Below are 15,553 nucleotides of genomic sequence, written 5' to 3'. Positions count from 1 at the left end.
AACTTCTCATCATCTTCCTCTTTCTTCCTTTTAGCCTTTTGAATCTTTGTCACTTTTGGTACAGTATATAAAAACACTAATATTGACATCAACATGTAATATTATTAATATAAATATATAACTTTCTTTTAAGTTTTAGCAAATAAAAGAAAACGAAAAAAAACTATATATTATAAGTTTTCCTTGTAACTTCTCTGTTTTTTTCATCTATTTTATTTGTTGACTATTAGTCCACCTTATTGAAGATCTTTATAATCTTTATTCCACACTTTTTCTCCTTTTTTATCATATGATTGTACGAAATAAATTATTTTTCTACATTAAAGTTACTTGTCATTTTCTACATTTATTTTTACTAAACTTTCATCATTTTTGTTGAATGCAGCAGTAGAGAATATTTTGTTGCTTCAGTATAATATGAAGTTATAGTAGTAGCTACAAGATCATAAATATAAAGGTAAAGTTTTTTTTTTTAAATCTATTTGTTGTTGCATGTTGATGATCATGATGTACATGTTGTTGTTGATTTTTTTAATTTTTTTTGTATAATTTTGATTAATATTAGGGGGAAATGGCTACTACTACAAAGAAGAAAACAGAGAAAACAATTTCTGGATTAGTGGATTTGGTTTTTTCTTGGTCTTTGAAGGATGTGTTGAACAAAGATCTTTACAAAGACAAGGTTTGAATTCATCTTTCTTTTTTGTTGTTTATGTTGCTCGGACTTTTCGAAAATTTTGATGAGTTTTTTGTTTGATTCTTAAATAGTACAATGTATTTTTAGAGGACCTGACATAGGTACGATAACATTTTTGAAGAATCTGAGCAATGATAGCTAACAATAGTATGTTATATATGAACACATTTTATTTTGTTTGAGTCAAAATCAATGTGTTTAGTTGGTTGAAAGATAAGTTGCTCCGACTCATTAAAAATGTTGTTAGCTGGATATCGGATTTTCTAACAATAGTGTGTGTCTGGATGATCCGACATGGGTCCAAAAACATTTTTGGAGAGTCGGAGCAACGTTATAAGTTGTTAACATTTCGTGTCTCATGTAGTATCATGAATTGTACTATAATTTTAGTTTTTGAACTTTTGGGTCAAATTTATTGTAATTTGTTCTGTTTCGATATGTTAGGTGAAAGAAATTCCAGAGACATTTGTGTCGATTGATCATTATTTGAAGTCATACATTACTCCACTTCTTGAAGAAACACATGCTGATTTGCTCTCTAATGTGTCCACTGTTTCGCGGGCACCTGCTCTTGAGGTTGTTGATGTTAAAGTATCGAAAGATTTTAAGCCTCCGAAAGGTTTATATTACAATATTTTGTTGAGAAGAAATCAAAATAGAGAGGTGGGAGAGAGTAATGAATCAAAGCATGAATCGAAATATGAACCAGAAGTTGGTGATTTGATTGCACTAACAGATGTGAGACCACGAAGAATCGAGGATTTAAACAGGCCTAAGAGATCATACCTCATTGCTATAGTTCAAGGTATGAATGATGATGGTTATAGAATACCTATCTTGTCTTCACAGCTTATTCCGTTTAAGAAACCGGATAGGGAAACAGGTGAACAAGGGGACAAGCTTTTTGTTGTCTATCTTTCTAATTTGACAACAAACATTCGAATATGGAATGCATTGCACTCAGACCGGGAAAATTCAAACTTTAATATCATTAAGACCGTGATGAGAAGTGATGATTCGAATGTTGTAAGTACTTTTTTTCAACTTTACTGTTATAGTGATCATACGTTGAAATTGTATCATTAGTCTAGCATCTAATAAACATTTCGTTTGTAGGGTGATCAAGTAGACTGCTCCCTTTGTTCCGTTAGAGAAGCAGAAACTAATATAGCTATATCGAGTTCAAGAGCCATCGCTCAGTCCTTTGAGCTAGATAGTGCTCAACAAGAAGCTGTTGTAAGTTGTGTTGCTACAAGAGAATGTTCTCACCGGAATATGGTTAAGTTAATTTGGGGTCCTCCGGGAACTGGAAAGACAAAAACAGTTGCTTCTTTACTTTATGTCCTGTTAAAAATGAGGTGCAGAACTTTGACTTGTGCGCCCACGAATGTTGCTGTGTTGGGAGTGACTAAGAGGCTGATGCAGAATGTACAGAGTTGTTTGCAATACGACACGTATGGTTTAGGAGATATTGTCTTGTTTGGTAATGGGGAACGAATGAAGATCGATGATCATGAAGATCTGTTTGATGTCTTTCTTAGTAACCGTGTTGCTGCACTTGCTAGCTGCTCGTCTCCGATTAGTGGGTGGAGAATTGGTATACAGTCCATGACATGTTTGCTCGAGAATCCTGAAGAGGAATATCGCAAGTACTTAGAGAAACTAAAGGACAAGGACCGTGACAGTGATGATAATGCGGAGATAGATGATGAGGAAGAGGGAAAAAAAGGAAGTGTTACTAGTCAAGAATCTAGTACGAGCAATGATCAAGGACTCGACAAGAACAAGAAGAGTGAGTTATGGAAGAAATTCGTTGTTGAGACCTTAAAAGAGAACAAGAAGAAAGATAAACAAAAGTCTCGAAGGGATAACAACTCGAAAGAAGGTGAAAAAGCAAACAAGGTCAAGAACGATGGGGAGGCGAGCAACAAAGAAGTAATCGTGTTGACACTTGATGAGTTTGTGAACAAAAGATTCAAATGTATACAGAATCAGTTAACATTTTGCTTAACGAGCTTGTATACGCATCTACCTACTTCTATCATTTCACTAGAAGTAGCTAAGGAGATGATCAGACTACTTGAGATGTTTCAAACTCTTGGAAAATTGTTTGCTACTGTGGAACAATCTGAAGGATTAAAAGAAATTCTACCGGGATTTGCTACTAAGAATAAGACAAGGCGTTTAAATATTCGTACAACTAAAACAGAATGCCTAAAAGTGTTGAAATTTCTTAACGAAAGCATCTCTCTTCCCAATTTCATTGAGGACTACCAAATTCGAAGTTTTTGTCTGAAAGGTGCATGTTTGATTTTCTGCACAGCTTCTAGCTCGATAAAGTTGCACACAGAAGGAATGACACCACTCGAGATGGTTGTTATTGATGAAGCTGCTCAGCTGAAAGAATGTGAATCCACTATTCCGTTACAACTCCCTGGTCTCCGCCATGCTATACTCATCGGTGATGAAAAACAACTGCCTGCTATGGTTCAGAGCAAGGTTATTAGTTAATCTCTTTATAACTTGTTTTTTTTTTTAAATTTACTGTGCTGCTCTTTTGTCATTGACAGCTAGTATCCGTTATATACAGATTTGCGAGAAGGCTGAGTTCGGGAGGAGCTTATTTGAGAGGCTGGTAACTTTGGGACACAAGAAGCTTCTTCTTAATGTTCAATACAGGATGCATCCGAAGATAAGTTTGTTCCCTAATATAGAGTTCTATCAGAAGAAAATCATGGATGGTCCTAATGTGAAATCAGCTGCATATGAAAAGAGATTTCTTACTGGAGATATTTTTGGTTCCTATTCGTTTATTAATGTAAGTGGCGGAAATGAGGAGCACGATGACAAACACAGCTCGAGAAATAAGGCAGAAGCTTTTGTTGTAGCTGAGATAGTTGCCAATCTTCATAAAGGTAATGCACTTATCTTTCAAGGATTTAATTTCTGCATAAGATGAATGAAACGTGTTGGCATACCTAATAAATATTTTCTTACCTACAGAATATATCTCTTCGAAACAAAAGGTCCGTGTTGGATGTATATCTCCTTACAAGGCTCAAGTTTTTGCTATTCAACAAATTCTTAGCAACAAATATAGCACAGATGTTAAGAGTGACTTCTCTGTGAATGTACGTTCCGTTGATGGTTTTCAAGGTGGTGAAGAGGATGTGATAATTATATCCACTGTTCGTTGTAATGGGAGTGGATCGGTTGGTTTCCTCTCGAATCTTCAAAGGGCAAATGTAGCATTGACTCGAGCAAGGTACTAATTTGGTGAACAACATTACACATAACGGATGGTTTTTGATATTCTTAACTGTTTACTTTGATTCTTATGTAGGTATTGCCTTTGGATATTGGGAAATGGTACAACTTTGGTTAACAGTGGTTCCATATGGAAGAAGTTGGTTGTTGACGCCAAGGTTCGCGGTTGTTACTTTGATGTTACTGAAGACAAGCGATTGAGTCAAGCAATTTTGAACGCGACCATTGAACTTAGCGAGCTAGAAACATTACTCAAAACAGATTCACTTATATTTCAATCAGCCAAATGGAAGGTATGTTGCTTCATTTAGCCTATAATATGAATATTTGAGTTCTATTCGCGAACGGAGAAATTACGAGTTTTTTGTTGTTTTAACTCAACAGGTTATATTTAGTGAGGATTTCTCAAAATCCATTGCCAGAATTAAGGATGTTGAGATAAGTAAAGAAGTGATTTCCCTTTTGGTGAAGCTTTCGAGTGGTTGGCGTAAGGCAGAAAAGAAAAACATGTTCAGCAACAAAGGCGGAAATTCTTCTGGATTGTTGGAGGAGTATTTTGTCAAGCACCTAAAATTGATTTGGACCGTAGATATTCAGCAGCAGAACTCTACATACCTTCAAGTACTAAAGATATGGGACATTTTACCAGGATGTCATATACCAAAGTTTGCTAAGAATCTCGACATCCATTTTGGTCAATATACCGTTGATATGATGAATCGATGCAGATACAAACGTGTGGAACGGTACAAAATGTCTTGTATTGTTTCTCTGGTCTACATTTCTGTCAATTCTTACAAGTACATTTTAGGATAATCGAATTAGTACTCCGCGAACATGTTTTACTCACAAGTCTTCATTTTTCTGCAGAAACTTTGTATTTCCTATGTCTTGGGTAATTGATGGAAATGTTGTCTCAACAACAACCTCAGCTCACAGTAACCGAGATGACAACTTGGCACGCCAATTGGCAGCTATGAATTTGAGGGATAAACCAGGATCATCGAGAAGTTCCAAGTGAGTAGTACTACACGAAAAAAGTGAAACAGAACTCAGATGTTGTTTTTTTGGTGTTACATTAGTCTAGTTACTACCTTTACTCAATTGTTCTACCAGTAAGTCCAAGAAGAAGAAAGGAGAACTATTCCGCGAATCAAAACAGAACCAACTTGCTGAAGATTTCATGGAAAAGTATATGCGCAACAAGTCCAAATAGAAGTGTAAACATCGCGTAATACAGGTAAAACATGAAACAGAAAAGAGTTACACTAAATACATTGTCATATCTACTACGTACTTCCTATGTTTCAATTTAACTGTCTTAGCTTTACTATCTGCGAACTTTCTTAACATTAAATTCTGTTTTTTTCTTGGCAGTTTTTTTGGTGCAATTCACTGCCTTCATCATGTTAATACTGCAACTGATCTGGTGATGTGATCCTATAGTTTTTGAATCTACGCGTCTGCTGAGATGGTGTTCATGAGTACTGTAATTATTAGTTACGATATTGTTGAAGTGAAATGGCTTGTTAAATGGACATGCTGATCTTTAAAATGTAGCAAAGACCTTATATATAATACAACTACAAGGTCTTAGTATTTGATTGTGCCTACATTGTGAAAATTCCATTCTGTTTTATATTCATACACCATACCATGGTTCCTAGAATTGTAACGAGCGTGATGTTATTTACTTGGACAATATAACTACTTTTTGCGTAATTTAACATGTTATAGCTGTTATTAAGACTATTTGACTCTCTGAGACGCCTATATATATTTCTACAGTGATAGATCAATAGTCAAATTTTATCAGCATTAACTAAGCAAAGCTAAATGGTATATTTCTAAACTCGCTGGTGAATCAATATGCAAAAGTGACAAAGAAAGTGCTAGACAAAATAAAAATAGACGGACGAAATATTTTGTAAAATAACATGACGAATCTATGTTTCAATTTACAGTTAAAATTAAAAGATTTGAATCTTAAAATCCGAATAGTGTTACATAATTAATTGAGACATATGGAATAGTAACATTTAATTAATGTTGTCAATATAGGTATCCCATCCATGCATGGAAATTGTGTAAAACTCTATAATTCCCAAGGAAGAAAATGAGGAGACTTTTGAAAAAAAAAAAAAAGGAACTCTTAATGTATTCACTTGTTATTTTTCCTGTTTTAATTTCCAATTTACTTAGCTAGTAGAAACTCCTAATCTCATAAGAAGAAGAAATAAAAGGTAATTAAACTCCCTTCTTTAATTTTGTTTTTGCTTGTGTAAGGTTAAATTGATTAATTTATTTTAATGACAATTAGGTGAAGATCATGTCAACAACAACAAAAGAGAAGAAGAAACCAATTCATGGCTTAGTGAATTTGGTGTTTTCTTGGTCTTTAAGAGATGTACTCAACAAAAATCTTTACAAAGACAAGGTTTGAATTTTTACTTTTCTAGTAAACCAAAACAATTATTGTTGACAAAATGCACGTGCTCAAAGTTCAAAATATGAAGAAGTAAACACAAGAAAATATCGAGTTATTATAACATCTACTATATATATAGTGTAATTTTTTGTCGAAGTAAATTCAGATGAACCCCTTGCACTCGCAAGGTTCCTCCCCTGGTCATCAAGAGAAGTTGCTTTTCGTTGTGGTCCAAATCTTGTATTTGTATAAACAACTAATTGAATATGTAATAGTCTCTTGAATCCATAAACTTCAAATCGTGACTCTCCCTTATTCCTTTGTATTATTAAGTAAAATACTATGTATGTTGTAGGTGAAAGAAATACCAGTGAAATTCGTGTCGATTGATCATTACTTGAAGTCATACATTACTCCACTAGTTGAAGAAACACATGCTGATTTGCTCTCATGTATCTCCACAGTATCGCATGCCCCTTACGTTGAGGTTCTTGATGTTGTAACATCAAGAAAGTTTGAGGCTCCCAAACATCTATATTACGAAATTTTGATTAAGAGAGCTAAAGAGGGAGAGAAAAGTAAAACAGAATACAAACCAGAGAATGGAGATTTGATTGCATTATCAGATGTGAGACCACGAAGAATCGATGATCTGAACAGACCTGAGAGATCTTTTCTCATTGCCATAGTTCAAAACATGGATGATGAAGATGATGAAGACGATGGAGTCTGGACACCTATACTGTCTTCAAATCTTATTCCATTTCAGCAACAAGACAATGAAAAGGGTGAACAAGGGGGCAAGCTTTTTGTGGTTTATCTGTCTAATTTGACAACAAATATTCGAATATGGAATGCTTTGCATTTAGATCCTGATAACGCAAATCGAAAGATCATTGGGACTGTGTTGCAAAGTGATGTAGCTAATGTAAGTTATCGGTTATGTGTTTATGTCACAAGTCATTTCCAGGGGAAATTTATTCCATGAGAAATGACTTCTGTCGTACTAAACACACTCATCACATTTTTTTCCTTCTTAATCTTGTTATTCTTTTATTCATGTTGATTTTGATCAATGTCAGGGTGAAGTAGACTGCACAGATTGCTCTGACAGAGAAACTAAAACTGATGTTTCTATCATTCAGTCCTTTGGTCTAGATGATGCTCAACGAGAGGCTATTCTAAGTTGTATCGCAACAAGGGAATGTGATCACCGGAATATGGTTAAGCTAATTTGGGGTCCTCCAGGAACCGGGAAGACTAAAACAGTTGCCTCCTTACTATATGTTCTGTTAAAGATGAAATGCAGAACTTTGACATGTGCGCCTACGAACATTGCTGTTTTGGGAGTTGCAAAGAGGTTGATGCAGCATGTACAAGACGGTCTTGAATATGACACGTATGGTTTAGGAGACGTTGTTTTATTTGGAAATGGTGAAAGAATGAAGATCGGTGATCATGAAGATCTGTTTGATGTGTTTCTTGAGTACCGCGTTGATGTTCTTGCCAGCTGCCTGTCATCAAAAGATGGATGGAAAAGTAGTGTACAATCCATGATATGTTTGCTCGAGGATCCTAAAGAGCACTACCGTAAGTACTTAGAAAAAGATGAAAATAAGGAACATGACACAAGTGATGATGAAGAGGAAGTAGAAGGTAACATTACCAGTGAACAATCTAGCTTGAGCAACAAAGATGGGAAGATCAATGCTCATGGATTAGTAGATAAGCATACGAAGAATAAGTTGTGGAGTAAATTTGTTCTTGAACCCTTAAAGGAGAACAAGAAGAAGGCTTCAAAAGATAAAAAAAGTTCTCAACGGAGGAACAACTCGAGAGCAGAAGGGGATTCAAGTAACAAAGAAGCCAATGTTTTGACATTTGAGAAGTTTGTTATCAAAGAATTGAAATGGTTCATTAACCATTTATTGTTTTGTCTGCCAAGTTTGTATACACATGTACCTACTTCCGACATGCCACTAGAAACGGCTAATGTAATGTTCAGGCTTCTTAAGAATCTGCAAACTCTTAAAACATTGTTTGCTACTACAGAAACATTTGAAAGATATAAGGAAGTGCTTCTTGGTATTGATACAACAAATAAGGCGAGGCGTTTTGCTAACTTGTATGAAAGTAAAACAGAATGCCTTGAAATGTTGAAATTCCTTAACGAGCATCTCTCTCTTCCAACTTTCAGTAAGTATTTTAAGCCCCCTATTCGGCGTTTTTGTCTCAAAGGTGCATGCTTGATTTTCTGCACGGCGTCTAGCTCATCAAAACTGAACATGCAAGGAATGTCACCACTGGAGATGGTGGTAATTGATGAAGCTGCTCAACTGAAAGAATCTGAATCCACTATTCCGTTACAACTCCCTGGTCTACGTCATGCTTTACTCATCGGAGATGAAAAACAATTGCCTGCTATGGTTCAGAGCAAGGTTTTCAAATAGTCTTAATATTGAATGTTTCTTTCATTACATTACTGCTCTTTCATAATTTACAATTAGTGTCTGTTGTTGACAGATTTGCCAGAAGGCTGAATTCGGGAGGAGCTTATTCGAGAGGCTGGTAATATTAGGACACAAGAAGCAACTTCTTAATGTTCAATATAGGATGCATCCAAAAATAAGTCTGTTCCCAAACAATGAGTTCTATCATAAGAAAATTATGGATGGTCCTAATGTGAAAGGTGAAAAATATGAGAAGAGATTTCTTACCGGAGATATTTTTGGCTCGTATTCCTTTATCAACGTAAGTAATGGAAATGAAGAGCAAGATGAAAGACACAGCACGAGAAATAAAGCAGAAGCTTTCGTTGTAGCCGAGATAGTTTTCAACCTTCATAAAGGTACGTAACACACGACTTATCTTTTAAGGATTATGTTTTTTGTTCTTTGTAGTTGGCATACTTGATAGATATCCTCTTACATACAGAATCCATCTCATTGAAACAAAAAGTTCGTGTTGGTTGTATATCTCCTTACAAGGCTCAAGTTTTTGCTATCCAACAAATTCTTGGAAAGAAATATAGTACAGATATAAAGAGTGACTTCTCTGTGAATGTACGTTCTGTTGATGGTTTTCAAGGCGGTGAAGAGGATGTTATAATTATCTCTACTGTTCGTTGTAATGGCAATGGATCGGTTGGTTTTCTTTCTAATCTTCAGAGAGCAAACGTAGCATTGACACGAGCAAGGTACTGTCTTTGGATATTGGGAAATGGAACAACTTTGGTTAATAGTGGTTCCATATGGAAGAATTTGGTCATTGACGCCAAGGCTCGTGGTTGTTACTTTGATGTTACTGATGATAAACGATTGAATCAAGGAACTTTGAACGCGACTATTGAATGTCAGCATAAAGAAACATTACTCATAACAGACTCCCCTTTATTCCAAACAGTGAAGTGGAAGGTATGATGAATATTTAACTTCTCTTTCACTCTTCCACGTGACATGTTTAAGACCAAAACAGAACATTAAATGACATTTCGTACATTCTACATCACGTAGATATAACACGTTCTTTACTGTTTTAACTCAACAGGTTATATTTAGTGAGAATTTCACTAAATCCATTGCCAGAATCAAGGATGCTGAGATAAGTAAAGAAGTGAATACTCTTGTAGAGAAGCTTTCGAGTGGTTGGCGTAACTCAGAAAAGAACAACAGGTTCAACAACAAGAGAGGAAATTCCTCTGTACTGTTGGAGGTCTACAATGTAAAGCACCTAAAGTTGATTTGGACAATCGATATTGTGAAACAGAACTCGAGATATCTTCAAGTGCTAAAGATATGGGACATTTTACCAGGATATTATATACCAAAGTTGGCAAAGGATCTTGACATCCATTTTGGTCAATATACAGTTGATATGATGAATCGTTGCAAATACAAACGTGTGGAACGGTACATACATGTCTGTTGATCTCATTTTGTCCCTCGATTTAGCTTTTATACACTGACAGAGTAAAAGAATTTCTGATTACCTAATAATAGGGTTAATATATAGTACTCCATGAACATGTCTAGTCGTCTCAACGTGTTATTAAGTCGTTGACTTTACAACTAACTTACACCAGAGTTCATTTTTCTGCAGAAACATTGCATTTCCAATGACTTGGCTAATTGATGGAAGTGTTATCTCAACAAGAAGCTCAGCTAATAGAGATCGAAACGACAACTTGCCACGTCAATTGGAAGCAATGAGTTTGAGGGATGAACCAGGATCTTCAAGACAGTAAACAGTGATACTAAATATAATGTCACATCTACTACTTCTTAACGTTTTTAATTTAACTGTCTTAGTTTAGTTTGACTAGCTACGACATTTCTTTACGTTGAATTCTGTATCACCATTATGTTAATTTACTATGTAGCTTGGATCCATATATATATATACAACTCTAAGATCTTAATATTCAATTTTGCCTTCATTGTGATCTCCATGTTGTCCTATATTCATATAGATTTATAAATTAGGACATGCTTATTCGAATTGTAATGCGTATATATATTCCATTAATGAATTTAAGTTATATACATAGATAATAAGTAAAACGTTATAATAACAAATTCGTTGCAATTTGTTATAGGTTAACTATCAATGCTATTTACATGAAGTTATTTGCAATTACCTTTTAAGTAATTTTTTATTTGTGTAATTACTTTTATACTATCGATACATATAACATAACTTCATCGCAATAGGAACATGACTCAACAAAATGGTATTAAGAACCAGAATAGGCACATTTTGTGCCTCAACATAGTCTAATTCTACCATATTCTACGAGTTCAGAAGAATTCAATAATTTTTCCTCAATTTTTTTCTATGTGTTTAAACATTAATTTAATATATCTATAAATAATTTAAAACCAAATAAGGTGTGTTTTTATAAAATCCTAAACAATAGACTCAAAATCCTAGCTCCACTTTTGATTAAATTTATTATGAATTTTCTTAACATCAACGTGGACGTGCCGGAGTGGTTATCGGGCATGACTAGAAATCATGTGGGCTCTGCCCGCGCAGGTTCGAATCCTGCCGTCCACGCTTTTGATCGTTAAAGATTTAAATCTGAATGCACATCTAAATACGAGAATATATATTAAGTTTCGCATTCTGTTCAAGCCATGGAAAAATGAGAAAAGAAAATGAAACAAAGGATATTAAATACCAGCTTTTTCTTTTCTGTTTAATTTTTAATGAAAAAAAGGAAACGACTAGTTTTTTTTAAAAAACAAATAATATAATAATAATATATCACTTCACATTATTGTTTAATGTACAACAATTCCTATACACAATGAATTAATTTACTTTGGAAATTTACTTAGTTAAGTAGTCATATACTCTTGAACTCCTCAACCAACACAAAGCAAAAAAAATCATAATTTGAGCAGAAGAAAAAGGTAATTAATTATACAAATCATTTTTTTCCTTCTATTTGTTCTTGCGTGTGTTAAAAAATAATGTTATGTTTTGATGACTGCTAGGTAAGATGTATAATCTAGTGTAATATGTGTATAATCTATGTATATCGACTAGAAAAAATGTAGACAAGTCTAGCTATTTGTGTGAAGATTCCTAAAAAAATTGATCTTTTGTTTGTTTTGATGAGTATTAGGGGAAATGGTAATATAAGTATAATATGTGTATGATCTCTATGTATATTGGTTAGAAAAAGTAACCAGTAAATCTATCTGGCTACTTGTGTGAAGATCCATAAAAAAATTGTTCTTTTGTTTGTTTTAATGACTATGAGGAAAGTATGTATGGTTCATTTATAGTATGTGTATGATAGTGGATGATCTATGTATACCAGATAGAAAAAGTAAACAGTAAATCTGTCCGACTATTTGCGTGAAGATCCGAATTTGTTTTTGATGTTTTGTTTGTTTTGATGACTACTAGGGAAAATGGCACTGACAACTACTAAAAAGAAGAAAAAAAAAGAAAACAACCCCTCCAGGGTTGATAGATTTTGTGTTTTCTTGGTCTTTAGTGGATGTGTTGAACAAAGATATTTACAAAGACAAGGTTTGAATATTTCTTCTTCTTGGAAGTATTTATGAATAGTGTTTTAACTTGGAAGACTGTTCCCTTTGTTCCTCCTGAGAATCTAAAACTAATGTTTTATCGATTTCAAGTGCAATTATTCAGTCCTTTGGGCTAGATGATGCTCAACAAGAGGTTGTTCTAAGCTGTATTGCAACAAAAGAATACTGTTAAGCTAATTTAAGGTCCTCCAGAACGGGGAAGACTAAAACTGTTGCCTCCTTACTATATGTCATGTTAAAGATGAAATGTAGAACTTTGATTTGTGCTCCTACGAACATTGCTGTGTTGGGTGTTACAAAGAGGCTGATGCAACAGGTACGAGATGGTCTGGTATTTGACACATATGGTTTAGGGGACATCATTTTATTTGGTAATGCAAAAAGAATGAACATTGATGATCATGAAGATCTGTTTGATGTATTTCTTAATAGTCGTGTTCGTATTGTTGCTTCTTGCTTGTCTCCTATTCATGGATGGAGAAGTGCTAAGGCGAGGCGTTTTGCTTATTCGAGAGGCTAGTAATATTAGGACACAAGAAACAACTTCTTAATGTTCAATATAGGATGCATCCAAAAACAACAAGTTGTATCAGAAGAAAATTATGGATGATCCTATATGTGAAAAGAGATTTCTTAAAGGAGATATTTTTGGCTCATATTCATTCATAAATGTGAGTAGCGGAAAAGAGGTGCTTGATTATGAGCACAGCACGAAGTTCTTCTTGTAGCTGAGATAGTTGCAAACCTTCAGAGAGGTAAATACTCTTTTATCTCTCATGAATTTGTGTTTTACAAGCCTCTTATTATAATTTGAAATACAGAATCTCTCTATTCAAATCACAAACCCGTGTTGGTTGTATATCTCCTTACAAAGTTCAAGTTTTTGCTATTCAACAAACTCTTGCCAAGAGATATAGCACGGATGTTAAGAGTGATTTCTCAGCGAATGTATCTTCTGTTGATGGATCAAACAACACTAAGAGGACTTTGGAGTAATCATCAATGCAATACCTCTTATGTCTGACAATACTAGTGCAGTCAGTATGGGAAAGAATTATGTGCACCACAAGAGAACCAAGAACATTGATGTTAGACATCATTTTCTAAGAGACAAATGTTGAAAAAGGAAACATTGTGCTTACATATTGCCCAACGGAGGAACAAATTGCAGATATCTTCACCAAGGCTCTTAGCAAAGATCAATTTGAGAGTAATAGGTTGAAGTTGGGCATGATGACTTTTCAAACTGATTTCAAGTCATTCAATCATTGAATTTCCTTGATGGCTAAACTTGTAGTGCATGTATCCTCTTTGTCAATAATATCTTATCTAAGTTAGATCGTTGTTGTACTTATTGCATGTATACATTCATAAAGGACTAGCAAAGCAAACACATGGCTAGAACAGTTGAGGAATGATGATAAAATTGCATTATGGGACCTGGTCCTAGTCGAGGTTAGCATTCGTACATTAATTTCAAACTGAGATAAAGTGACCATTGATCAAGCCACGTGTCATTCATCGGTTGTTCTGACCGTTAGTTCCATCGCTTATTTTCCAAGCGACGTGTCAAATCAATAGGGACCTGGCACCATTTCCTTTTTAAAACCCTTTTTCTCTCTCTTTTAATCCTTCATTCTTCTTGCAATATTCCTTCACTCTGTCAAAAAAAAGGGGGCTAAATTTGCTTTAATCACTACATTTTTCGTTCTCCAATACTGCTACTCTCTTCTTCTTCTTGATAAAATGTCGGACCCTTCTTCTGCTTCTAAGCAAATGCTTATAGCACTTAGTGAGATTGCACCAATCGCTTTCTACTCTCCGTCATCCACAGGGTCAAGATCTAATCTTCCAATATGTTCTCCCTTAGATAATCTCGAAAATCCTTTTCATTCTATAGATCTGAATAGTTCAAGTGTTCCTACTGGACCTGAAAAAAAGGTATACAAATATCAAATAGAAGACTATTTATAACTAAACTTCTAATGGGGGTAAAGAAAATATCAAGAAAGGGATGTACGGGAATTGAAAAAATTTAAGATTCAATCAACACTCAACGATTCATTGCAATTCAATCCAATATCAATCACTAATAAGTAGGCTAGGTCATCTTCCATTACGCTAATTATCTTTCAATCTAAAAGCCTTTTATTGTGATATCTCCTTTCGGTCACAATCACACAAATAAAAAAACAACCCACTACCTTAACTTAGATTTGTCTTTAAAAAGCTTGCACCAACAATAAAACCCTAAAACTTTCATCTTTAGATTTCTCTATTTTCTCATATGGAATGTTACATAATTGAAAAATGATTGGCATGAGTGTAAAAAGGGTTTTGGGAATAGATATGGTGAAATTCCCAATCTATCCAAGCTGCCCTAAACCGCGGCATTGGGCGTTCGCTGACTTTCCTTAACCAAACACATTCCAGGACCTCCGTTCATCGTAGTCTTGCAAACATTTTTTATGGAGCACAATTAAATTAAACTCTAACTACTCTATTTATTTTACGTTTTTAGTTTGCTATTATATACAATCTTCCCATATTTAAATGTGCATTAAAATATAAACGTATTAATCTTAACGAAAACAAATCATTTGTTCAAAAAACACATAATAAAAGGGGCTTTTTATTCAGATCTTAATACACATCTTAATATTTAAATGTGCAATCAAATTTAAACGTCTTAGTCTTAACAAAAACAAATTATTTGTTCGGGAAACGAAAAATAAAAACAATAAAAACGTGGACGGCAGGATTCGAACCTGCGCGGGCAAAGCCCACATGATTTCTAGTCATGCCCGATAACCACTCCGGCACGTCCACTTGGTGAAAGCTAATTCCACGTGCATTTAATTTATTTTAATCTTAATTATCGAATTATTCACAGTAATTTCTCAAAATATTTATCTCAAATCAATTAATATTTATTATTTTATCCTTTCGAATAATTGTTCTCACTAATTACAAGCACTACAGTAGCGTAATAATTTTAGAAAGAAAAAATTATATTGTCAAGACATTAGTGATAGAGAAGTGGTAAAAAAAAAGTTAATTATTTATTATACAAATAAATCGAGACGGAGCCACGGAGAA

General features: G+C 34.4%; 2 protein-coding genes and 2 non-coding genes across 6 annotated transcripts; 3 read left to right on the top strand and 1 right to left on the bottom strand.

Moving 5' to 3' along the window:
* The first annotated feature begins 142 nt into the window (after positions 1-142).
* On the top strand, positions 143-5,693 carry LOC107012725. Of its 3 annotated transcripts, XM_027915939.1 has the most exons (12): positions 143-295; positions 386-457; positions 566-682; positions 1,142-1,723; positions 1,814-3,196; positions 3,288-3,612; positions 3,701-3,962; positions 4,041-4,257; positions 4,349-4,719; positions 4,835-4,981; positions 5,081-5,204; positions 5,342-5,693. In XM_027915939.1, exons 3-11 carry the CDS (start codon positions 572-574, stop codon positions 5,178-5,180), a joined length of 3,498 nt encoding a protein of 1,165 aa, XP_027771740.1. In that variant the 5' UTR covers positions 143-295; positions 386-457; positions 566-571; the 3' UTR covers positions 5,181-5,204; positions 5,342-5,693. The 3 variants fall into 3 exon arrangements, with proteins under 3 accessions (XP_027771740.1, XP_027771739.1, XP_015068124.1); XM_027915938.1 differs by having other exon boundaries at positions 153-457; XM_015212638.2 differs by having other exon boundaries at positions 157-457; positions 4,349-4,710.
* A 600-nt stretch (positions 5,694-6,293) lies between these two features.
* LOC107013114 lies at positions 6,294-12,974 on the top strand. Its single transcript, XM_015213105.1, has 8 exons — positions 6,294-6,401; positions 6,748-7,338; positions 7,475-8,830; positions 8,916-9,240; positions 9,327-9,805; positions 9,939-10,300; positions 10,491-10,631; positions 12,707-12,974. Exons 1-8 carry the CDS (start codon positions 6,294-6,296, stop codon positions 12,972-12,974), a joined length of 3,630 nt encoding a protein of 1,209 aa, XP_015068591.1.
* TRNAS-AGA lies at positions 11,366-11,447 on the top strand. The gene has a single exon. It is a non-coding gene; the product is annotated as a tRNA-Ser (tRNA).
* Positions 12,975-15,201: 2,227 nt separating the features above from the next.
* On the bottom strand, positions 15,202-15,283 carry TRNAS-AGA. The gene has a single exon. It is a non-coding gene; the product is annotated as a tRNA-Ser (tRNA).
* Positions 15,284-15,553: the final 270 nt, after the last annotated feature.

The sequence above is a fragment of the Solanum pennellii genome, chromosome 3 (assembly GCF_001406875.1).
Source record: "Solanum pennellii chromosome 3, SPENNV200".
Classification (NCBI taxonomy): Eukaryota; Viridiplantae; Streptophyta; class Magnoliopsida; order Solanales; family Solanaceae; genus Solanum; species Solanum pennellii.
Note: the sequence above shows the minus strand (reverse complement) of the source record. Positions and strands in the feature narration are given on the sequence as shown.